The sequence below is a fragment of the Capricornis sumatraensis genome, chromosome 3, assembly GCF_032405125.1.
Source record: "Capricornis sumatraensis isolate serow.1 chromosome 3, serow.2, whole genome shotgun sequence".
Classification (NCBI taxonomy): domain Eukaryota; kingdom Metazoa; phylum Chordata; class Mammalia; order Artiodactyla; family Bovidae; genus Capricornis; species Capricornis sumatraensis.
Window position 1 is genome coordinate 27,958,176 of NC_091071.1, and position 24,325 is coordinate 27,982,500.

Below are 24,325 nucleotides of genomic sequence, written 5' to 3' on the forward strand. Positions count from 1 at the left end.
GGGAGCGGACAATTAACACAGGGCCTCTACTCCCCCAAAAAATCAATTCTGTCTTTAAAATTTTAAAAAAAAATTTGGACTCAGTTTTCCTCCTCAAGAAAATGAGGATAATGCCTCCGTAGCTCCCATCTTAAAAAGTGCCTCTGAGGCCACATGAAATAATGTGACCATTGGGAATAAAGACCATTAGGAATTGGATAGAGGACAGTGTTAATACTGTCATGAGATGTGGTGCAATGTTCCTTTAAGACCTTCAAGACCTGACTCTTGATTCCTGGATGGTGGCCCACGGCATTGGGTCTGACAATTCGGGGCATATGTGTCTTTTCCTCCCTCCCTCCCTGCCTCCCTCCCTTCTCTCTCTCCCTTCCCTTCCCTCACCATCTTCCTTCCCTCCCTTTGTCCCTCCCTTTCTCTTTCTCTTTCCTTCTTTTTTCCTGCCTTTCTCCCCCCTCCACCCTCCCGTCTTTCCTTCTTTCCTTCCTTCCTTCTGTTTTGCCGTGAACAAAGTTATTAATGGGCCTTTAGCAAAGCAAGTTAATTTCTTTTATTTCCTAATTAGGTGAAAAGGACAAGCACCGCACTGGCACTGGTGGCACTGGCTCAGCTTGGAGAACCTTGACCCGCCCTCAGGGTAGATGAACTCAGACTTTTAAAAAAACTAGCGCGTTTCAGAATATTCAGTGAGCTCAGCAAATGTGAGTCTAGGCAAAGGAAGGAAAAACAAAAAACAAACAAAAAAAGAAAATCAGAGGGGAGGACAAGAAAGGAGGAACGATTTAGTTGAGGTCGTCTTTCCCTTTTACTAAGAAGGGTGGGAGTCAGAGGCAGTCCGGGATCCTTTGATGAAACAATTCCATCACCGTGACCTCAGGTGCCCAGGAGAGGTGTAGCTGGTTCAAGAAGCTGTTTTCATTAAAAAAAAATAAATAAATAAAACCACTGTTCATATTCTAAGAGTATTTTGATAAGACAAACAACACCCCGCTGATCTAAATTTAATCAGCCATTTACATTTCAGCATGACTTACTCCAACTAGGTTTATCCTTTGATATTTAGCTGAAATCATTAGCTAGCCACCTGACCCTTCGAGTGAGTCCTCTAGAGGATGAAGGGGCTTATGTGGGTCCAGTGGCTGATGGAATAACCACTTTTCTGTCCCTCTTTGTCTTCTTTCTCCTTCCCCTCCTGCTCCTTCTTTTTCTCCTTGTTCTTTTCCTCTTCCTTCTTCTTTTTTGTAAGAGGCATTTCTAAAACTTCTACCTTGTGTCTTGGTACTCTGAGAGGTACTTACATCCATCCTGTGAGGCAGTCTCTGGCCCGATCTTCTCATTTCTAACAAGAGTAATGATGTCTTTAAAGTAGACAATTTTTAATAAAGCTATTCGGTAGATACTATAATAATGGATACGTATCATTATACAGCTGTCAAACCCGTAGAATGTGCAACAGCAAGAGTGAACCCTGATGTAAACTGTGGGCTTCGGGTGATGACCTGCCAATATGGGTCCATCGATTGTAACAAGTATACCACTCTGGTGGAGGATGTGGATGGTGGGGGAGGTTGTCAAGGGGCAGGGAGATCTAAGAACTCTGTGTACCTCTTGCTCAATTTTGCTGTGAACCTAAAACTTCTCTAAAAAATGAAGTGATTTTTTTTTTTAAGTAGACAGTTCCAAATAAACCTGTTTAGACCTTGGTAGGAAATTCAGGTTTTCTTTTACTCTTTTCATCTACATCCTTTCCTGCCTCCCGTTGGGAGGAGTAGATTGAGATAAGGAGCAGGGTTTGAAGCCCAGTCCAGCTCCCTGCCAGTGGTGGACAAGTCTCCTCCCCTCTGGGAGCCTCAGTTTCCCCATCTGCAAATGACACGGAGCTGCGGAAAGATGCCCACAGAGCACCTGATAAGATAAACAACAGCCAGCTGGTTATCCCGCCAGGCGCTAGCGTGTTACTGTTCCGGTGGGTCACTGCTCTCGTGTCTTTTAGAGGCGAATCTGGAGCCGGGAAAACAGAAAACACCAAGAAAGTCATCCAGTACCTGGCCATGGTGGCCTCCTCCCACAAGGGCAAGAAGGATACAAGCATCACGGTGAGTGGCCGCTCCTGTCCTCTGGCCGCAACTTGGCAGATGGGCCTTGGGCTTGAGGGCTGACCTGGTAGAGAGAGCACCATTGGGAAGGCCAGGACTCCGCGTTATAAGGACTCAGGACTGTGTTTCCCTGTCCTTCCCGGACAGCTCACTGGAGGGATTTTTCTTCATCCTGGGTGGTCCTGTTGGATCTAGGCAATTCCTCACTTTGGCCAGGATCATCTCCTGTTTTGTGAACTGGGAGGAGTTTTGATTGACATCAAAGCTTCTCGCTTGTGGCATCACTGTCATTTTGGACTGGATAATTCTCTGTGGTGGGGCTGTCTTATGCCCTGGAGGATTTTTAGCAGCACCTCTGGTCACTCCTCACTGGAGGCTGGTAGCAGCCCCTCCGCTCGGTTATGACGACCAAGACTGTCAGGTGCCCTCTGGCGGGTGCGTTCACCCCTGATCGAGAGCCACTGCCTGAACTGAATCACTGTAAATTCCCTAATGTTGAGGCATACCTGTCATTCCTCCACGTGTGCCTCCAATGGGAACCCCAGGGGGTGGGAATATGGGTGTCACTCAGCATATGAGCTTTGGTCCAGTGCCCTTGATTGAACAGCTACTGTGTGCTAGGCACTGCTAGTATGGGGCCCATCGATGAGTCTGAGTTATTCTAAACACTGAGCTTCTGGACTCATGAGAAAGAGAGAGTGTAAATCATCAAATAAGGACACAGTCGATTAAGGAAAAGCAGGTTTCTAGAATCATCCCTCCCTGGGTCCATCCCTCTTTTCCTCCTCGGCCTTAGCCTTGCCTCATCTGTCCCAGTGGAGGCGACAAGCAATGGGGCTGCTGGAAGGACCTGCCAGCGCCTCCCTCCGAAGGTTTGGGGCTGGGGGGGTTGATGGGCAAAGGAGGCCTGAAGCAGGCTTGGGGTGTCACCAGTTCCTGCCGCTCTGGATCTAGCTTCTGGGGCTCAGAGGTGACACTGGAGAAGCCACAGAGACCAGCCTGTTTGGAGGCCCTTGGGGATCTGGGGTGAGCCCCGGTTGTAGCTTGGGGAACTTTCCTCCCTCCAACAGGTGCAGGAAGCCTGAGATCCAGCATCTACACTGCCTCTGGCGTGGTGTAAGGAGCAAAGAGCCCCAGAGTTTATGTAGCAGCCAAACACTGCCTCCCACTGCCTTTCCTTTTCCTAGAATAGTAAAAGGAAGAAATAATACTAATGACAGATCTTTTTCAAGTGCCTACTATGTGCCAAACACTTTTTTTTCTCTGCGTGTGAGAAGGTATCTCAGACAGCGTCTCATCGGATACAGTTTAAAGAGCGCGCTTTGGTCCCAGCAATTTTTAAAAAACCTTTGAAAATGTCTGAATCTCTTAAGAAATCAGAAAAGAAAGCAAGTAAAGCAGAAAGGAAATTGAACCCAAGAAAAGCTGCTGCTTTCCTCAGTTGGAGGATTTTGGAAAATCCGGGCTGTCTTGGGCAGGGTGGGGATTGAAATCGTATATTCTCCAGACCCTGATGTACATGTGATGGAAATAACACTGACGTTTGTTTTATACTGTATTGTTCAACCACAGCAAGGCCCATCTTTTGCCTACGTGAGTAACTGAGAGTGTTTTCCTGGTGTGGACGGGAGGCACGGAGTGTATTTAGATGTGCATGCCCCTGTTGCACCCACTGAGCCCGGTAGCCGATGGTAGACTGGGCTAGATCCCCAAACCTACAAGCGCACTGAAATACCGTCCTGCGGGTGTCCGATGCCACCCGGCGGGGTGGGGCGTGTGGGTGCATCGCCACCCGCAGGACTCCCACCGGAATCCCCAGGGTTGTCCTCTAGCCTGGAATGGATTTTCCCCAGTTCAGAACGAACGTCACCTTACCCTTCCCACCAAGGTGTCCACCACCGGGGTACCCCTGAATGGAAGGCCCTGGAGATGTCTGTCGCGTCTGGTTGAGCTTTTGAGGACCTTCTGGCCCTAAAGCTTTCCTGGCTTGATTGACAGTCAATTAATGGCACTGCTGTGGCATGCCTTTGTCTCCTCTCCCTGCCGTCATCCCTGAATTCCTCCCCCGAGGCCTGTTCCCTGTGCACTGGTGTGTCTTCCTCTGCATGTGTGTGCAGTGCGTGTCTGTCTTTGCATGCCGGTTGCTTGACCCAAGGCTCCAGGAACGGAAGTCTTGGGGTTCATGATGCACTAGCTTCGGTGGCATGGTAAGGCCCCAGCTATGCAACACCCAACCAGGCCCTGCTCAAACCTCTGCATATACAAACTCATCTCTTAACACAGAGCTTGGGGGGCTGGTGTACGGGTCCCAGCCTGGAAGAGACCCTCAGATCAAGAGGTCCTAGCGTGTCCTAGGGTCACCCTCAGTCCATCTTAGTCAGACGTGGGCAGCAGCATCACGAGTGCATCAGAAGGAGAATCAGGCTGCTTCTTTGGGATTTGCTCCTGTGTGACTTTGGCCAAATCGCTTAACTTCTCTGGGTCACTGTCTCATCATCCATAAAATGGTTTGGATCAGATCTCCTGAGAAGGATCTTTTGGCCCCACCCTCTGGAACTCTCGTTCTAGAAAGGGGACTTTCTTGGGGGATACTGAGACCACAAGTTTGTGCTGACAAAAGCGACCCCTTTAGTCTTCTCCCTACTAGTCAAGCAAAGCCCTCCTTGTAAACTTCACCATTCCCAATTATGGGAATTCCAGTGTGGCTGCGATTTTCATAGAGATGACACTTCCTGTCCATCTTCTTTGGAATCTGCAAAGGAGGAGGGCTTGTGTGACTAATAAACCCAGAAATAAATAGTGGCTTCTTGTTCTGTTCCTCTAGGGACAGTCACCCACAGTGCCCCTCTGGTGCACAGCGGAGGGCAGAAAGCCATGCACTCACCTTCTCTTTCTAGAATGTTTCCCAGGTTCTTTTTAGCCTAGTCCAGCTGTCCTGAAAAAAAAAAAATTAAAAAGACAGGGGAACCAGCAGAGAAAACAGGAGAAAACCCCTAGGACCCACACTTCCCAGCCTGGCCTGTAGGAGGAGCTGTTGGGAGAGCCGCTGGGCCAGTCTGCAGCTGCCGTGTTGCGGGGCTAGGCAAAGAGCAGCTCATTGCTTCCTGGCATGATTTACCTCGTTGGCCCTTTCCTGCCACAATTAATCACGTGACCGCGTTTGTGCACAGGAGTCCCCTCAGAGGGGGCCAGTGGGCTGTGTACAGTCTCAGCTGCATTTAACCTGATGAATGGAGCTCAGGCAACCCGCTTTGAGGCTTTGTTCTGCAGTTGGTTCAAAGTATTCCTGGTGGGTTTTGTGCATTCCTTATTTGTCTTCCCTAGGAGACTTCAGAAAACTGGCCCTGAGAAAGGAAAAGTTGCAACTTTAAAAAATGCGCTAAAGCCTTCATAAGTGTTACAGCAGTCTAGCTTGAAGAAGGCTGCTTGTCAAACATCATCAGCAGCAGGACTGCCATATACAGTGGGGCAGATTGTGTACTGCACAGTTCCATGGATTCACTATGATGTCAATGACACCCCAGTGTTGTCAGTGCCAGAGTTCAGCGTGTCCCATAGATGAGCAGGCCCTGTCTTCTAGGGAACAGATGTCGCGGCTGTAACAGAGCTCATCCATTTGTTTCTCTTCTGAAATCCTCGAGTAAATCTGGACATTAGCATTGGGGTCTCAGAATGGATAGGTAATAGGACAGGAGAGAACCCGTGGGTTAAGGGCAGAGTTTTTTGACAACCTCTGTCCAGGGCAGAACTGTCACTGCCTGCATCACTTTCTCTAATAACCATATGTGAATGAATTTTAGGGTGAGCTGGAGAAACAGCTTCTACAAGCAAACCCCATCCTGGAGGCTTTTGGCAATGCCAAAACGGTCAAGAATGACAACTCCTCCCGATTCGTAAGTTGTGAAGCTACATGAGTTTTCTGGAGAAGGCTCGGGTCCCCCGGTGTCCCCTCCTGCCTGAGAACGCAGAGTGCATGTGTGTGCCTGGGGCATCTGAGGCTTAAGGGATGGAGGTGTGCGTTGCATTTTGCTCTGTGACTCCAGTGCTGTCTTAAACTTACCACCCTGTGAGTGTTCCAGCCACTCACTCCCTATTCATTTATTCACTATTCGTGCAACAAATATTCATTGAGCACCTGCTGTATACTCGGCTCCCTGTTAGAATTTGACATTCATAATTCATTTAATAAACATGTACTGAGCATTGAGCACCTAGTATACAAGTGCTAGACAATTGTATACAATACTCGTTCATTTATTCAGCAAAACATGCATTGAGCACCTACTGTATACCAAGAACACGCAAGTTTCAACACATTTATTAAGCACTCGCTGTATACATCCATGCAGGCATTTTTACACACATCATTCTCTCTCTTCATTTATTTGGATCATTTTTATTAAGTACCTACTGTATACCAGACCTTGAACTAGACTCAGAATCACAGCAAACAATTCAGATGTGGTTCCAGCCTTCACAAAGGCCAATGGTCAGTGATGCAGAACTTCCCACACTGGCTTTCCCAGGCTTCATGGACCCCTCCCCTTTCTCACTTGAGACTAACGGGGTCAGGGGAACCCTGAACTTGGGTGGTTGATGATACTTAGACCATAATCATTTTGTTGTACAGAAGAAGTGGGACCTCCACAGGAGACTCAGAAAGATAATTTCATGAAGAAACTTATAGGAAACATTGTATCTGAATTCTATTAATGAGGGAGACTATACTGATTTGTGGGTGCCCCTCTGAATGCTCCCTAACTTCTCTCGCCCTACTTGCCTGCAGCATGGGGCTGAGGGACGAGGCTGGGGACCCCACTGAGAACTGTGTTTTCCTGTTGGCAGGGCAAGTTCATCCGCATCAACTTCGATGTCACGGGTTACATCGTGGGAGCCAACATTGAGACGTGTATCCTTTGCTGAGCCTGGGCCACCTGGGATCCCCATCCCTGGCACCACCCACCTCCTGCCAGAGCCCCAGGGGGTCTGAAAGGCACAAGAGCCACCTCTCTCTCCAGCACTTGGGTGCCATCCAGAACAACTCTTCCCTGGGGTTGTTTTCGCTTAAGAGCAAGCCTTGTAGTGTGGTGGTCCCTTGGTTTGGGGGCCTCAAGCAGCCTGTATTTGATTCTGGGTGGACCTCTCCCTAGCTGAGTGATCTTGGGCTAGTTACTCAACCTCTCTGTGCCTCATCAGTGAAATGGAGATGCTAATAATACCTGCCTCAAGTCAACTGATTCATGTAATGCTTTTAGAGGACTTCCCTGGTGGCTCAATAGTAAAGAATCCACCTGCAAGGCAGGAGACATAGGTTTGATCCCTGGGTCAGGAAGATCCCCTGGAGAAGGGAATGGCAACGCATTCCAGTCTTCTTGCCTGGAGAATCCCATGCACAGAGGAGCCTGGTGGGCTACAGTCCATGGGTTTGCAAAAGAGTTGGACAAGACTGAGCAGCTAACACACTAAAGCTTTTAGAATCATGACAGAATAAGGGCTAGTTAAGTATTGGCTACAGCTTCCTTGGTGACTCAGATGGTAAAGAATTTTGCCTGAAATGCAAGAGACCTGGGTTTGATTTCTGTGTTGGAAAGATCCCCTGGAGAAGGAAATGACAACCCACTCATCCACAAGTACTTCACTTCATCCTTAACAAGGCAGGATTCAAGGCCAAGCCCGGACCCCTTGTCCTTCTTAGGAACAAGCAGCTCCAGCCCACAAATACTATGTCAGTGGAAATAGAACTTTCCCAGAGGAACAGCCTGCTTCTGGCAAAGCAAACTGAAAGCTATTTCTGTAAATCCAAGGAATTAGAATTCTGCCAGCCCACCAGTGCCCACTCATGCATCCCAGTGGGGGCTCAGTGTATGGCTGGGGTCGCCTGACCATAGCACCTCCCCAGAGTTGGGCCAGGACTAAATGAGATACAGCAGAACACATACTAGTCTCCAGTGGGGGATAGAGAGACCATGAAGAGCCTTGTGTAGGCTCAGAACAGGCATGGCCACCAGCTGAGCTCAGTTTTCTGAAGTTTCTGGATTCGGGGATTACAGATGAGTTTGTGGCCCTAGCCACTCCCTTCTTCCGGGGATCTTCCCGACCCAGGGATTGAACCCTGGTCTCCTGCGTTGCAAGCAGATTCCTAACCATCTGAGCCACCAGGGAAGCCCACAGTTATGAGGCCTTGAGAGGAGAAATTAGTGCCCATGACCTGACATAACAGAGCAGGGAGGACACAGTCTAACCAGTGGATCTGGGAACACAGAGAAGAAATGATTATTCATTCTTCGATGGTTAGCATCGTGGCAGATCTTTAGTCAAGTAGAACCTGGTTCTTATGTGCAGGAAATCCACCTGGTATGACAGCTCAGCCCCCTGTGTGGCTCCCACCATCCCCGTGCCCCCATGGTCTCCACCCCTCCCCCCACAGCAGAACGGCTTTAGATTAATCATCGGGCGTGTTTACAATATCCTGAGGCTCGGCTGCTAGTCAGCTGAGTCAAGGTCACTCAGCCATCCAGAACTGGCACCCCGCTCTCTGAAGCCCAGACCCTTGGCTGAGGTAGTTTCGGCCACTGCAAACACTTGGCTTCGCTGCTTCCTAATTGTGTCCTCCTGGGAAATGAGCCTTCCCCGAGCTTCCCTGGGTCTCGGTTTCCCCTGTATTGAAAATGCCAACAATATTCACTCTTAGTTCCTAGGATAGTTTGTGAGGTTTAAATGAGACAATGGAAAAATGGTACAGATGAACCAGGGCAGGAATAGAGATGCAGGCATAAAGAATGGACACGTGGACACAGCGGGGAAAAGAGAGGGTGGGACAAACTGGGAGATTGGGATTGATGCATACACACCACCACGTGTGAAATAGGTAGCTAATGGGAACCTGCTGGAAAGCACAGGGAGCTCAGCTCTGTTCCCTGTGAAGAACCGAGGTGGGTGGGAGGCAGGTCCAAGAGAGAGCGGATATATGTATACTCCTAGCTGATTCACTTCGTTGTATAGCAGAAACTACTGAATATTGTAAAGCAGTTGTATTCCAAGAAAGAAAAGCAAGTGAGAAAATGCATGTCAACATTTAGCACAGGGATCAACAGACCGTAGAGGGTGTAATTATTTTTACTCTGTAATATCTAAAGACAGTTCACTCTACAGAAGAGAAGTTGGTGATGGTTGTTGGGGAAATGTTTCATTTCATGCCCCTCCCAGAAGTCTTCCATCCTGGAGTCTCTTGACTCCTGTCTTTTTATACTTTTTTAACCCCCTTTGTTCCTCTCACTTTTCTCTGGCACTGGGGCCAGCCAGCAGCACCTAGCAGTCTCATTTTGAATCTATGAGCCAGAAGTGGAAGGTCAGCTCATGTGAACCAATGGCTTGATCTGCCTCAGCAATCAGAGTCCTCAGAACTCTCCAGGGAGCTTCTCCCGTGTTCTGGAGATTTCCCCTCCAGCAGTTGATGTGCCAGAGCTTGGGGAGGAAGGTCAGCTCCCTGCAAGAGAAGCACATGTGGTATCCCTGGAATTAATTCTGTGTTGTTGTTGTTCAGTAACTCAGTCATGTCCAACTCTTTGTGACCCTATAGACTGTAGCACTCCAGGCTCCCCTGTCCTTCACTATCTCCTGGAGCTTGCTCAAACTCATGTCCATTGAATTAGATGGTGGTGCCATCTAACCATCTTATCCTCTGTTGCCCCCTTCTTCTCCTGCCCTCAATCTTTCCCAGTATCAGGGTCTTTTCCAATGAATCGACTCTTCACATCAGGTGGCCAAAGTATTGGAGCTCCAACTTCAGCATCTGTCCTTCCAATGAATATTCAGGGTTGATTTCCTTTGAGATTGACTGGTTTGATCTTGCTGTCCAAAGGACTCTCAAGAATCTTCTCCAGCACGGCAGTTCTAGAATTCTTAACTCCTCCCAAACCAGATCTGCTGGAAAAGTCACGTGCCATTCGCCAAGCCAGAGATGAGAGGACCTTCCACATCTTTTACTATCTGATTGCTGGAGCCAAGGAGAAGATGCGAAGTAAGTGATGAGCAAGGATGTGTGCTGGGAGACCTCTGCCCTCCCTTCCGTCGTTTTCCAGGGTTAATTGATAGCTATTAAAACAGAGTCTGAGATCCCGCCAGGGAAAGAGTTACACATCTTTGGGCAGCATCTCCTCATCTCCTTGGAGTGAGTGAATGTGGCTTCTGTCAGTCACCTTCATTTACTGAGCATCTACTATGCGGCAGCGCAGATATCAGTTTCAGTTAAGCATTAAATGATTAATTAATTAATAATTAGACAGATGACATCAAGTCCAAATAGACGCAATCTGTGTCTTTTAGGAGGGGAGAAAGACAATTGCCGGGTACTTGCCTGGTGGCGCAGTGGATAAGAATCTGCCTGCCAGTGCAGGGGGCACAGGTTTGCTCCCTGATCTGGGAAGATCCCATATGCCCTGGAGCAACTAAACCAGTGCTCCGCAACAAGAGAAGCCACCGCAGGGAGAAGCTGGAGCATTGCAACAAAGAGTAGCCCCCACTCCTGCAACTAGAGAAAGCCCACACACAGCAGCCAAGACCCAGTACAGCCAAAAGTAGATTCAATAATTTTTAAAAGACAGTTGCCGTATTTGCAAGTTTATAAAACTTGCAGGTATTTAAGATGCATTCTGATTTCATAAGGAATTTTGTAGTGGCTCCAAGCACTTTTCGTTATACCTGTTTTGAAAGTAACTTTGAAGTAGCCTTTTCGTAAGGCGGGGTCAACTATATTTTTCTGTAACGAACCAGATAGTAAATGTCTTAGGCTCTGTAGGCCACATGGTTTTTGTCACAGCCACTGAGCTCTGTCTTTGTAAATGCAAAAGCAGGCATGGGCAATGCTAAACGAGTGGGCATAGCTGTATTACAGTAGAATTTTACTTACAAAAATAGGAATACGCACTGTGCTACAGTTTGCTGTTCTCTGTTGTAGGAAAAACATTTTTCACATAGAAACACTATACTGTATGCCAGACTCCAGTAGGAAATTATATAATATGATCTAGGCATGCAGAAGAATTAATCTTTACTAACTTAAAAGAACATATAAAATTCTGAAAAAAGGAATATACCTGTCAATATAGGTACATAGTATGCTCTACATTATAGTAATAAGTTTAAATCCTAAATTTTAGGAGAACAGTACAAGTTTCGCTTCCCATCAGTTTTGTGACCTGGGGTTAGTTATTTGGCTTAGAAGATTACCAGAAGTATGCGTGGACTGGTACCTTTGCTGTGATGAGGTGTATTGCAACGTTTCATCACTAGAGGGAGCAGCGTTCATGATTTGATCTTGATACTGGGCATCCGGAGCAATTTTGGATAAAAGTGGGGAGTGGAATGGATGTTACACAGTGGCAAATAGGTAAACTAGCTGTTATAGCACAGAGGCTGGGGTGGTCCAGAGAGAAGTGTTTATATTTTTCTCCCATCTCTGTGCCACCAAAGTCAACAGTCTGGTGGCTTGGAAACGGGTTCAAGTTTTGTGCTCTGCCTCCAGTCTTCCAGAAATCGAGCAGGGATAAGGCTAACTAAAATTCCTAGGAACCACTTGTATACTTGATGATAGGTTTGGGAAGAGGTTAGGGTTTTAGAGAGAATTGAATATTTTTAAAGATATCTTCGGTCTGGATAATGAAATCTTGGCAAAGACTCAGATCCTTGTGACTTTAATCAAGCATTTCAGTTAATCCGAAGGCTTGAGTTAACTGGCATCTTGGGTCAATTTAACCTCGACTTTATCAAGTAGCTTCCAAGTAACTTGACCCATGAAAGCCCTTCGCTTAAAAAGTAAAGCATCTTGCTGAATTCCCTCCAAAAGCATAATCAAATCCAGCCTAATTAACGATTGATCTGGAAGAGGACACTTGATATATTGGAGTTTGTCATAAATGCAAATGGTGTAAGAAAAAAAGAGAATAAATTATAAATTTGAGGGAGAAAGGGGTGAATAACAACAAAGGAATGTAACTACAGAATACAGCTTTATAGAGAACAATATTTAATGAATGTCATAAACAGAGAGTTGGCAAATGTTTCTACTAAAGGGCCAAATAGTCCATATAGGTTTTGAGAATCACATGGTTTTTATTGCAGCTGCTCCACTCTGGCCGCCATTGTAGCATGAGAGCAGCCACAGACAACAGACAAGGCAATGGGAGTGCCTGTGTTTCAATAAAACTTTATTCATAAAGACAACCAGCAGCCCAGATATGCCTTATCTATTATTACACGGGCTTCCACGTGGCACTAGTGGTCAAGAACTCGCCTGCCCGTGCAGGAAGCATAAGAGACACGGGTTCAATCCCTGGGTCAGGAAGATCCCCTGGAGCAGGAAATAGCAACCCACTCCAGTATTCTTTGGTGGAGAAGCCCATGGACAGAAAAGCTTGGAGGGCTACAGTCCATGCGGTCGCAAAGAGCTGGACATGACTGAAGTAACCTAGCATGCACTGATTGCTAGAAATAGTTTGAGAAGAGAGAGGATGTAAGAGCGCTAAATCTTTTTCTATCATAGCAGGAAGTGAATGGGCAGTATCTAACCCACATCCAGGAGTAGCCATTAATATGATATGTAAGTGTAATATATAGTAAGCCTATTATATAGAGAAATAGTGATAACTACCAGGAAAGAAACAGTTAAGAGATAAAAAGCAGTTACTGTAGGTAACTACTATAGGTAGGAGCTGGATAAACGATCAGACAAGTGATGGTGTTTTTATTATAAACCTTTTGATAGTAATTGATTTTTTTTTTCTCATAAAGTATTTAAGTTTAACGTGTTTTATAAGGATAGGACAGAATCAACTATTACACAACGTACGTAGAACAAAAATCACAGTGCTAACTAGATATCCAAAAAGATATGGTAAACTCATACATGGCTAGAGAATTATTTGATTATTAGAGAAGGAAAACTGGGGTGGTTCAGGAACAAATGCTGATGAAGGTTGGAAAACAAGGGTGCCTTTCTCCTTCCTTGGGATGCTCGTGAAGTTCCTGTCAAATTCTCTTCGACCAGTGATGACTAGAAGCTGCAAGTTGCGTTTCTCAGGCTGTTAGTACCAGCTTCATATAGATCTGTAGCTCAGTCACTGATATTTAAAATCTGTGTGAAAAATAAAATAAAATCTGTGTGCATGTTTAATTTTGATAAAAGTTTAATAAATGGATGGATAAAGATTAATCTAACTTTTCAGACAGGTTTGTTCCTAAAGGCAAGATGCCTTTGGGAGACTGAGCTAAAGATGTCCCTTCCTCTGAGTAGACGCCACCGTCCTGGCTAAGGAAGTGGGCCCAAGGCTGGATTTCAGTTGCCAGGCACCCTGGGGCAGTGCACGAGCTTCACCACTGTATGAGGCGGGTGATGGCTAGTGATCACTTCTATGCAGTGAAACAGAGGGACGCTTTGCACTGTCCAAGTCTCGGGAAAGGGAAAGAAATTCTGCTGGATCAGACCCTTTATCGGGCTCCTGTCTCCTGTTCAAAGTGGACGTGTCTTTCCTGACCACCGCCCCATCTTCCTCGCCTTCTAGATGACTTGCTTTTGGAAGGCTTCAACAACTACACATTCCTCTCCAACGGCTTTGTGCCCATCCCGGCCGCCCAGGATGACGAGATGTTCAATGAGACCGTGGAGGCCATGGCCATCATGGGCTTCACCGAGGAGGAGCAGCTGTGTAAGTCTTTTCACCTTGGGCAGGTGCTGGTCAGGAGACCCGCTCTGGGCTCCTGCTCTGGGTACTGACCCCAAAAACGCTTTAGCAAATGTCCAGGCTCTTGTTCAACTTGTCCAGAAGAATTTGGGCAAAAAAAACATGAGGTACTAAGGGAAAGAAGAAATGAACACACGCACACACACACTGGGGCTGAGGAGCAAAGGGAGCAGCGAAGTAGTTTATTTAGGGCAGAACTGAAAGTTACACACTCAACACAGTGTAGGTGTCCTCGCAGATGAGGGGTGCCCTGCAGGGGTTTTTTTGGTCCCCCTTTTATTTTTAGCCCTTTAAATAGGTGGGTCTTTTTGAATAGGGGTGGGGTATTCATTGAGGGGAGGGTTGGAGTGTGGCCTGGACTGCATCCAGTAGCATCCGTCCCTGGTCTTGAGTGTTTGAAGCCCCTGTACCTGACTCCAAGAGCGGTATTCCCTTAAGTTTCCCTTTACTAGTCAGGCTCCACACTTGGAAGGTCATACAGGGTCACTGGCAACCCCTGCGCTTTCACTGCATTTGTTCCACGGTTTTCTTGGTCAGGGTTTCTTGCTCATGGTTCCAGAGTTTCTGTGCTGATGTCACTCCTCCATGAATCATGGCCTGATTAAGTGCAAAACAGGGAGGTGGCTTTGCCTTCCACCTGATGTCTGTGTATGAGGAGACCATCCTCGGGCCCAGCCCTGCCTTTCCTGCCTCAGTACCACTGGAATACGTTAGGGACTTTTCTTTGGTCGGGACAGATTTCTGCTCTCTGAATTCCCCACTCAAAAAAAAAAAAAAAAAGGAAAAGAGGGAAAATTAATATTACTTTAGGTGGCTTTTTGCTGTCTTAGAAAAGTGGCTACATTAGGCCTCTTTTGGCCATAACTGACCAACTTGGCTTAAGCAAAAAGTAAAATGATTCATTCATGTAGCTGGAAAATTCAGGGACACTGGCTTCATGAACAGCAAATTCTTGGGACTCTTAAGAATGTCTTTGGAACTTGGTATCTCAGTAACCTTGTCTTTAAGTAGGTGATAGTTTCTGGGCAACGAAATGACTTGTTGCAGCTCCAGCCCTTACATCCACTGGGTTTATATCCAGCAGAAATGAGCAGAGTGGATTCCTTGCCTGAGTCCCTTAATGAAGTCTCATTGCCTAGGTTGACATGCATAATCCTGAACTACTCACAATGAGCCAGGGTTGTAGAAAGCTCTATTACATCTCTTTGTTATGGTCTCTATTCCATTCTTGAAGCTGGAGGTAGAGAGGTTATTGGCCTCATCAAGAATATGTAGGTGGAGGGGAGGGAAAATAATTGTGGCAGTGGGTGTACTTGGGTTCTTCCTGCAAAGGCTGTTCTGGCAATGGGTCAGTATTGGTCAATATCATCATACCAATGACCAAGAAGCACATTTGGTCCTCAGACTAGGAAAGCTCATAGAGACATTCCTGGTTTCCATACTGTGCAAGAAACACTTCTGAATTAGATATGCCTCAATATTTAAGATTAATCTCTTTGGGAAACACCAGGACAAGACTGTGGAAATTTTCCCTTGCTTTTCGTGTTCGCACCCCCTTTGAAGCCCCAGAATGAGGGCTACAGTTGCCAAAATGCAGATTTTACAGGATGGGCAACTCCTCCAGAGATAACCCCCTTCATGGGGCTGAAAAAAAGAAGATTCCATGAGTCAGATACCAGATGGTAGTCCTTTGTGGCTTTTGGCTGGGATCCCACTTCAGAATCCAGTGCTAACAGCATCCCTTCCTGAATGACATTGGCTCTCCAAGAATGATTCATTTTATTTGGAACATGAGTTAATTTTGCTTGTAATCTTTGCTTTTAGAAAGATACAACTGATGACTAAGTACTTGCTTTGGGCCAGGTATTTGGTAAACTTCCCTTTTTAAAAAATATACCAAAAATATACCAGAATGTTCAGTTTTATGTACATAATAAAAAACTGGAACAAACTAAAATATTGATAGAAGATTTATTCAATTATTGTTTGACCTTATGAAAGAAAACAATGGGTCCTTTCAGACATTGCCTTATGTGAAAATGCTCCTAATATATTTAAAGTGAAGACATCAGGGGACAAAACCATCTGCTAAGTGCTTTATGCACATTATTTAATATTGCAACAACCCTAGGAGATGACTGTTGTTACTGCAGTTTGCAAATGAAGAAACTGAGGCACAGAGAAACAAAGACACACACAGAAGAGACACACAGCAAGTCACTGATGGGGCTGGGACTCATTCTTGGGTCTCATGGAATCCCAGACCCCACTTTATGATGTGCTGTGCTCTGTTTTTGTATGTGGGAAGGTGGGTTTTGTTCTATAAATTTAAAAAATTGTCTATGTCAGAACCAAGGTATGGAAACCAAGGTTAGAAGGAACCCAGAATGTTCTATAATGTGGACTCATTTTTTAGACAATAAGTGATGCAGAAACCCACCATGAGGTTGGCGGTTCCTTCTCTAGTCCTTTTCAGTCCATCTGATGACTTTCACAGAGAGGAGCAGTTTGGCATCTATACAGTCTTCAGCCCCTCCCTGGCACTTGCTCATCACCCTTTTAACCTTGGAGAGCAGACCCCAGGTTGAGCACCCTGGGCAGGTCCCAGCCTCTTGCTAGCATTTGATAGTATGATTCATTTTCCATGTATTTATTTTTATCGTGGCCATCTCTTTATGGCAAGGAAAGCTGATTTTTTCACTTAAGATAAAGTTTCCTACTGAAGTAAATCATAGGAAAGAGAAGTGATTGTAAAGGAAAGTGCTGAGGATCAGTAGAGTACTGATCAGGAGAAGGAAATGGCAACCCACTCCAGTATTCTTATCTGGAGAATTCCATGGACAGAGGAGCCTGGCTGGCTACAGTCCGTGGGGCCACAAAAGCCTGGGACACGACTGGGCACCTGAGCACACGTGCAGACAACCTACCTAGTCACGTGAAAGCAAATAAATAAATAATCGAGCAGTGGTATGTCTGCAGCATGCCATGTGCACACTAAGCCACTCCAATCCCGTGTGGCTCTTTGAGACCCCATGTAGCCCGCCAGGCCCCTCTGTCCATGGGATTCTCCAGGCAAGAATACTAGAGTGGGTTGCCATTTCCTTCTCCAGGGGATCTTCCCGACCCAGGGATCGAACCCACGTCTCATACATCTCCTACAATGGGACTGTGGAAATCAACCCTCTGCATAAAAATATTCAGTCAGTGACGATACAGATGAAACCTGAAGTGGCATCAACAGTAAATGACTGGCACCTGGAATCAGATCTAGACAGTCTCTGGGAGGATTTCGAGGCAGGGGCGCTGGAGTCAGCTGCTGGGAGTTCATGCCCTGGCTGGGTTATTAGCAGCTGTGTGAACTCCCAGCATCTAACTCCAGTGCCCCTGCCCCCGGATCCTCCCAGAGACTGTCTAGATCCATTTCCAGTGTCAGCCATTTACAACTGATGCCACTTCAGGTCTCATCTGTGTCATCACTGATTGAATAATTTTACACAAAGGTTAGATTTCCACAGTCCCAATGTAGGAGACGTACGTCTCCACCTGCCTGCATTGGCAGGCGGGTTCTTTACCATTAGTGCCCCCTGGGAAGCCCTGGTATGCCTATAGAGCAAGCATGAAGATGAGGGTGAGGACTTCCCTGGTGGTCCAGGGGCTAAGACTCCATGCACCCAGTGCAGGGGGCCAGGGTTCGATCCCTGGTCCAGGAACTAAAGCCATATGCTGCAACTAGGAGTTTGCGTACCACAACTAAAGATCCTGCACGCTGCAACAAAGAGTGAAGATCCTGTGTGCCACAACTCAGACCTGGACGGCCAAAATAAATAATTAAAAATATATAAATATAATTTAAAAATTTTTTAAAAAATGAGGGTGTTCAGGGACTTCTCTGGTGGTTCAGTGGCTAAGAGTCCACACTCTCAATGCAGGGGGACTGAGTTTGATTCCTCATCAAGGAACTAGTTCCCACATGCTGCAGCTAAGACTTTGCATGCTGCTTCTGCATGCCTCAGCTAAAGATCCTTCATGTCATAACTGAAAAAAAAAAAATCCAGCATGCTGCAATGAAGATTGAAGATCCCGCATTCTGCACCTAAGACCCAGTACAGCCAAATAAGTAAATGAATTAAAATAAATAAATATTTTTTTAAAAAATGAGAGTGGACAAATAACTGATGCCCGTGGGGGATGAACTTAGGCCATCGTGTATACCAACCCTGATTATAAATCTAGGGCTGTTCCCAACTCTCCCCAAAAAGGTCAAAGGAAAATGGGGAGCTGAGGGTGCTATCAGGCTTGAGCCCTGGAGCTGCATGAGGGCCCAAGTGACCAGTCTCCTCTGGCTCCTGGACCTTAGCAAGAGAGAAGTACTTGCCCCAGGTTGCACAGAGAGCTAGCAGCAGTGTAAGACCGTCATAATCGTGATGACATCATAGCACTGCTGTTTATTGAGCACTGTCTGGGTTCAGGTGCTGTGTGCTGTCCTGTTAGTCACTCAGTCGTGTCCCACTCTTTGCAACCCCGAGGACTGCAGCCCGCCAGGCTCCTCTGCCCATGGGGATTCTCCAGGCAAGAATACTGGAGTGGGTTGCCATGCCCTCCTCCAGGGGATCTTCCCAACCCGGGGGTAGAACCCAGGTCTCCCGCATTGCAGGCAAATTCTTTACCAGCTGAGCCTTTAACCCTCATGACAGTCCTATGAAGTAGGTGTTCTTATGGGCCTTCAGATGGCAAAGTGGGGGCCCAGAGAGGCAAATACCTGACTCCAAGTCACACAGCTACTAATAACACAGCCAGGATGTGAACTCCCAGCAGCTAACTCCAGCATTTCTGCCCTCAGATCCTCCCCGAGGCTATCTAGGTCCATTTTCAGATGTAAGTCATTCACAGTAGATGCCGCTTCTGGGTTCCACCTATATCATCATTGACTGAATACTTTTATGCAGAGAGTAGATTTCCACAGTTCCATCCACTCTGGACTTTGTCCTAAACAACAATTTCTGTAAAATCACTAAGTGTATGTCCTGGTTATACTGTTTCAAATAAATTAGTAGAAGTCCCTAACTATTGAAATGTTTTTAAAAGTTTCCTGTGCGCTAAGTTGCTTCATTCATGTCCAACTCTGTAACTCCATGGACTGTAGCCTGCCAGGCTCCTTGGTCCATGGGATTTCCCAGGCAAGGATACTGGAGTAGGTTGCCATTTCCTACTGCAAGGGATCTTCCCAATCCAGGGATTGAACCCATGTCTGTTAACGTCTCCTGCTTTGGCGGGTGGGTCACTCTCTGTACAGATGCAAGTGGTGCCTCTGTTACACGTTGAGAAACCTGTTTCCTGCTTCTCAGTAGTAAGGGTGGCATATTATTAGTCTCCTGTCGTTGTAACAAGTGACCCCCTGCTTGGTGGCTTAAAACAGCAGGAGTTTATTCGCTCATGGTTCTAGAGGCCAGGAGTCTGGAACCAAGGTGTGGCCAGGGGTGGCTCCTTCCAGGGGTTCTGAGGGAGAACCCACCCCAGGTCAGTGGCCTCTCTTCTGTGGCTGCCAGCAGTCCTCGCTTGTAGACGCACCACCCCAGGCTGCCTGCTTCATGTTTCTTCTGCTCTGTGTGACTTCTCTTCTCTCTGTTATCAGCTCACTTGTGGTTGGATTTAGGACCAGTTTAATTTAGTGTTATTCTGTCAGTCATTTCCAACTCTTTGTGACCCCATGGACTATAACTTTCCAGGCTCCTCCGTCCATGGGATTTCCCAGGCAAGAATACTGGAGTGGGTTGCCACCCCTTCTCCAGGGATTGGACTCAGGTCTCCTGCATTTAAGGCCCACCAGTTTAATCTAGGGACTTCTCAGGTGGTGCTGATGGTAAAGAATCCAGCTGCCAATGCAGGAGACACAGGAGACTCGAGTTTGATCCCTGGGTCGAGACAATCCCCTGGAGGGAGAAATGACAACCCACTCCAGAATTCTTGCCTGGAGAATCCCATGGACAGAAGAGCCTGAAGGGCTACAGTCCATGGGGTTGCAGAGAGTGGGACATGACTGAGCATGTGCATGCGTGTGTGCACGTGTGCACACACACACACACAGAGAGACCAATCTAAGGTGATTTCATTTAATTGCCTCTGCAGGGATCTTTTTTCAAATAAGGTCACATTTGCAGGTTCTGGGTGGTCACTTCTTTAATGGCCACCAGTCAACTGCTGTTTAGTACCCACTGGGCCAGGCCTGTCAGAGAAGGCGATGGCACCCCACTCCAGTACTCTTGCCTGGAAAATCCCATGGACGGAGGAGCCTGGTAGGCTGCAGTCCATGGGGTCGCTAAGAATCGGACACGACTGAGCGACTTCACTTTCACTTTTCACTTTCATGCATTGGAGAAGGAAATGGCAACCCACTCCAGTGTTCTTGCCTGGAGAATCCCAGGGACGGGAGAGCCTGCTGGGCTGCCGTCTATGGGGTCGCACAGAGTCGGACACGACTGAAGTGACTTAGCAGTAGAGAAGCCTGACGTGCTGCAGTCCGTGGGGTCGCAGAGTCGGACATGACTTAGCGACCAAACACAGAGAGAGCAGTACTGACATCTAGTGGTTAGACAGCAAGGATGCAGCTAAACATCCTGTGATGATGCATGGGGCACCCCCCACAATCAACTATCTGGGCCAAAAATTCACTAGTGCCCGGGGCTGAGAAATCCTGAGTTTCACTACTTATAAGGCAGGCATTTCAGCAATCCCTCATTTAGACTTTCAGTTTAAGAACTGTGCGTATTGCACCTGATGGTTTATAGAGCCCCTTCATAGATGTTATTAAAGAAACTGCCTCAGCTGCTTCCTTTTGACAGAAACTTTGTTCACTTGAGAGGAAAGCTTCTCCAGTGGTGAGCGGGAGCATATGGGTGGGTGGTCTTGGCCCTTCTCCTCCTGAGCTGGGCCAGGGTCCCTAACGTGCGAGGGCAGTTGTAGTAAAACTTTACTGCGACCCCATGGACTGCCCAGTCCATGGGATTCTCCAGGCCAGAATACTGGGGTGGGTAGCTGTTCCCTTCTCCATGGGATCCTCGCAACCCAGGGATCGAACCCAGGTCTCCCGCATAGTGGGCGGATTCTTTACCAGCTGAGCCACAAAGGAAGTCCAAGAATACTGGAGTGGGTAGCCCATCCCTTCTCCAGCGGATCTTCCCAACCCAGGAACCAAACCGGGGTCTCCCACATTGCAGGCTGATTCTTTACCAACTGAGCTATCAGGGAAGCCCGAAAGGTCCCCAAAATCTCCCCCAAAAAGATTGTCATACCTAATTTGGCCTAAGGAATCAGAGTAGGCTGGAATCTCTATGTTTTGTTCTTGAAACTGTGATTTCTTCTTGGAAATCCTGGGTGATCAGCACCTCAGGTAATCTAAAGCCAAGTATTTGCATTGATCAATCCTCCATCCATCCATCCATCCATCTCTTCATTGTCCATCCATCCGTTCATCCATCCATCCATCCTCCATCTATCTATATTCATCAATCCATTAATTGATCCATCCATCTCTTCATCGTCCATCCATCCATTCATCCATCCATCCATCCTCCATCTATCTATATTCATCAATCCATTAATTGATCCATCCATCTATTATCTATCCGTTCATCGATCCATCCATCATCCATCTTCTTTCCATCCATCCATCCATCACTTCATTTTCCATCCATCCATCTACCCTCCCTCCCCGATATGTGTCTGGACCCTGGAGAAGGTTAGGGGAATATAAAGAAGATAGGACAGCCCCCTACGCTCCAGGAACTCATGGTCTTGGAAGGATTTCAGGCTCAGAAACCATTTTGACAGTGGCATGGACTGAGTATGGCGTCAGAAGGGTTCCCAGGGTCTGGCAACACACTGTTTTGTCTGGAGATGCCTCGACAACCAGTGGAAAAGCCTCCCCCTTCTTCATCCTAACATGAACGTTCACACACACAGCCAGAGCATGCTAAGAAGCACAGGGCTTTGTTTTGTCTTTAGATACAGTTTATTGACGTAAAATTTACATTTAGAACATTGTGTGTAAGTGTATATAGTTAATGACTTTTTACACACTAAACACACTGCGTAACTGGTGCCTATTTTAACTAAGAGAACACAAACACCACCAGCCCCCATGAAACTCCTCATGCCTCTTCTCGTAGCTTCCCCAGTCAAGGATAACCACCGTCCTGACTTCCAGCAGCATAGATGTGCCTGTTAAATGGATTTATGTGATATGTTCTTGTTTGCATTTGGAGTCCTTCCTTCAGCATTCATGTTTGTGAGATACAGCAGGTTTTTTTTGTTTGTTTGTTTGTAATTGTTAATCATTCAATCTCCTTGATGTATAGAAGTGCCAGGTAGTAAATATTTTAGCCTTACCAGGCCATACGATTTCCATGGCAACTGTTGAACTCTGCCGTTCAACATGCAAATAGCTATAGACAGCATGTAAGTGAATGAGTATGCTGGGTTCCAATAAAACTCTATTTTCAAGGGCAGGTAATGAGCTGGATTTGGTCCACAGGCTATAGATTTTCATGCCCTCCTGCACATAATTCCATTGTAGTGCACGCTTTTTAGCAACAATCCAAAAATATTCTGCTCCACCCCAGCTGGTCTTCTCTCCTCTTAGCAGGGCATTGGGGTGGTTTGGCTTTTTCCAGTGAGACACAGGTTAGTGGCTGAATAAGACTAGACCAAAGCTCAGCTCTCTGGGGGAAAGCTGTGGGCCGGCTCCAGGTCCTCAGTGACTCATAGACTCTGGATCTTGATGTTGGCATTTCTGTCTTATCTGGTCTTCTCTCCTCACTCCAGCCATATTGAGGGTGGTATCATCTGTCCTGCAACTCGGAAATATTGTCTTCAAGAAGGAAAGAAACACAGACCAGGCTTCCATGCCGGATAACACAGGTGCTTGCTGCTTTTTTTGTGATAACTGATGACTTTGGTGATGGGAGGAAAGGTCACATTGTCTTGGTTATTTTTCTGGCTGAGGATATCTGGGGTGTTAATAAGAACTAGGCTGGGTTACTATCACTTAATTTCTCTTTTTTCAAACTTTTCACTGCTGAAGAGCCTACATGGAAAATTCTCCAGTCAGAGTGTGGGGGGCTAAGTTGGGGAGACAGACCTCATGTTTCTCTGAAATGGGGTTGTCAGATAAAACACAGGATGCCCAGTGGAATTTAAATTTCAGACTAACACTTCTGATTGTAAGTATGTCCTAGGCAATACTAGGGACATAATTATACTAAAAATTGTTCATCGCTTATCTGAAATTCAAGTTTCACTGGATGTCCTGTATGTTTTTCCTAAATCTGACAGCCCTACCTGCAAATAAACAGTTTTGTGTTTCAAAAAGATGGCCTGGATACCACCATGCTTGTTGGCGGCTGATCCAGAAGGAGGACTTAGGTTCCCAGCTTGCTCACCTGTGGCCTCAACTCCCCTGTCTCAATATTGGGTTGCTTTTCCAAGCTCCCTTTTGAACTGCCAATTGTTTCTTATGTCTTACACTCCCAAAATGGCAAGTTAAAGAAAATCTCATTCTGAGGAGAGACCCTCAGGGAAACAGAAATGAAAAGAGCACCTTTGCAGAAAGATGAGGGGAAGAAATCCTAAAACTACACGATTTATCTCACACCGTTCCAGACCATTGTGTGTTGCTAGTCCTCACATTAAGGAAGCAGCTAATGTTGGATTTTTTTTTTTTTTTGAGAAAACCTTTTTAAATGCAGAACTACATGAACACAAGAGCCCATGTGTCCACCATTCAGAATGGACGTTTGTGACTATTTTTGAATGCTTCTTTATCTTTAGAATGAAACAAGACACAGTATAGAGGAGGCTGACATCTCTTATTCTCCCAGCTGGGTCCCGTTCTTCTCCCTGAACCTCCTGATAACCACAATTGTACTTTACCGTATACCCTTCTGGTCTTACGTTTATACTTTCACATACATATATCTGAACAATATACGGTGGTGTTTTGTGAGTGTTTTTTTTTTTTTAACATGGATGATATCACACTATAGGCATCATCTTGCAACTTTTTTCCAGAGAAAAAATACTTACAAAAATATCGTGATATATTTGTTTGCTCCCTTGTGAACAAACGTTTAAGTTGTTTCCAATATTTTCCTCTCTGCATATATTGCCACATATATCTTGGAATGGCAGAACAATGCTTATTGAATTTAACTGTATGTCAGGTATATACCTACCTCATTTAATCCCATTGACAATCAAACAACATACCAAATAGCTGACCATTTCTGCAAGCTAGAGTTTGGGAAGTTAAGCAGCATTTCCAAAAAGAGCACATGGCTACGAAGTGGGAAGAGAGCGAGGAGCTGAACCTGGCTCTGGCCCGAAGCCCCCAGTTGGGGCACACCTCCATCCCAGCCCCATCACTGCCTCTTGGTAAGATGCTGGGGGTGAGGCCACTAATGACAGCAGCTTTCAGGGCTCTTTCATGCTGTGGTCACT

General features: G+C 46.4%; 1 protein-coding gene across 2 annotated transcripts in view; it reads left to right on the plus strand.

The window, feature by feature from the left end:
- MYH11 (myosin heavy chain 11) overlaps positions 1 to 24,325 on the plus strand; it is a 127,067-nt gene that overhangs the window by 58,728 nt on the left and 44,014 nt on the right. Inside the window, exons 5-11 of one of the 2 annotated variants that reach the window (XM_068967296.1) lie at positions 1,991 to 2,093; positions 3,666 to 3,686; positions 5,894 to 5,986; positions 6,939 to 7,002; positions 10,015 to 10,113; positions 13,652 to 13,795; positions 22,652 to 22,747. In XM_068967296.1, coding sequence (XP_068823397.1) covers positions 1,991 to 2,093; positions 3,666 to 3,686; positions 5,894 to 5,986; positions 6,939 to 7,002; positions 10,015 to 10,113; positions 13,652 to 13,795; positions 22,652 to 22,747 — 620 coding nt within the window. The remainder of the gene's footprint in view (positions 1 to 1,990; positions 2,094 to 3,665; positions 3,687 to 5,893; positions 5,987 to 6,938; positions 7,003 to 10,014; positions 10,114 to 13,651; positions 13,796 to 22,651; positions 22,748 to 24,325) is intronic. The other variant, XM_068967295.1, reaches the window with a different exon arrangement.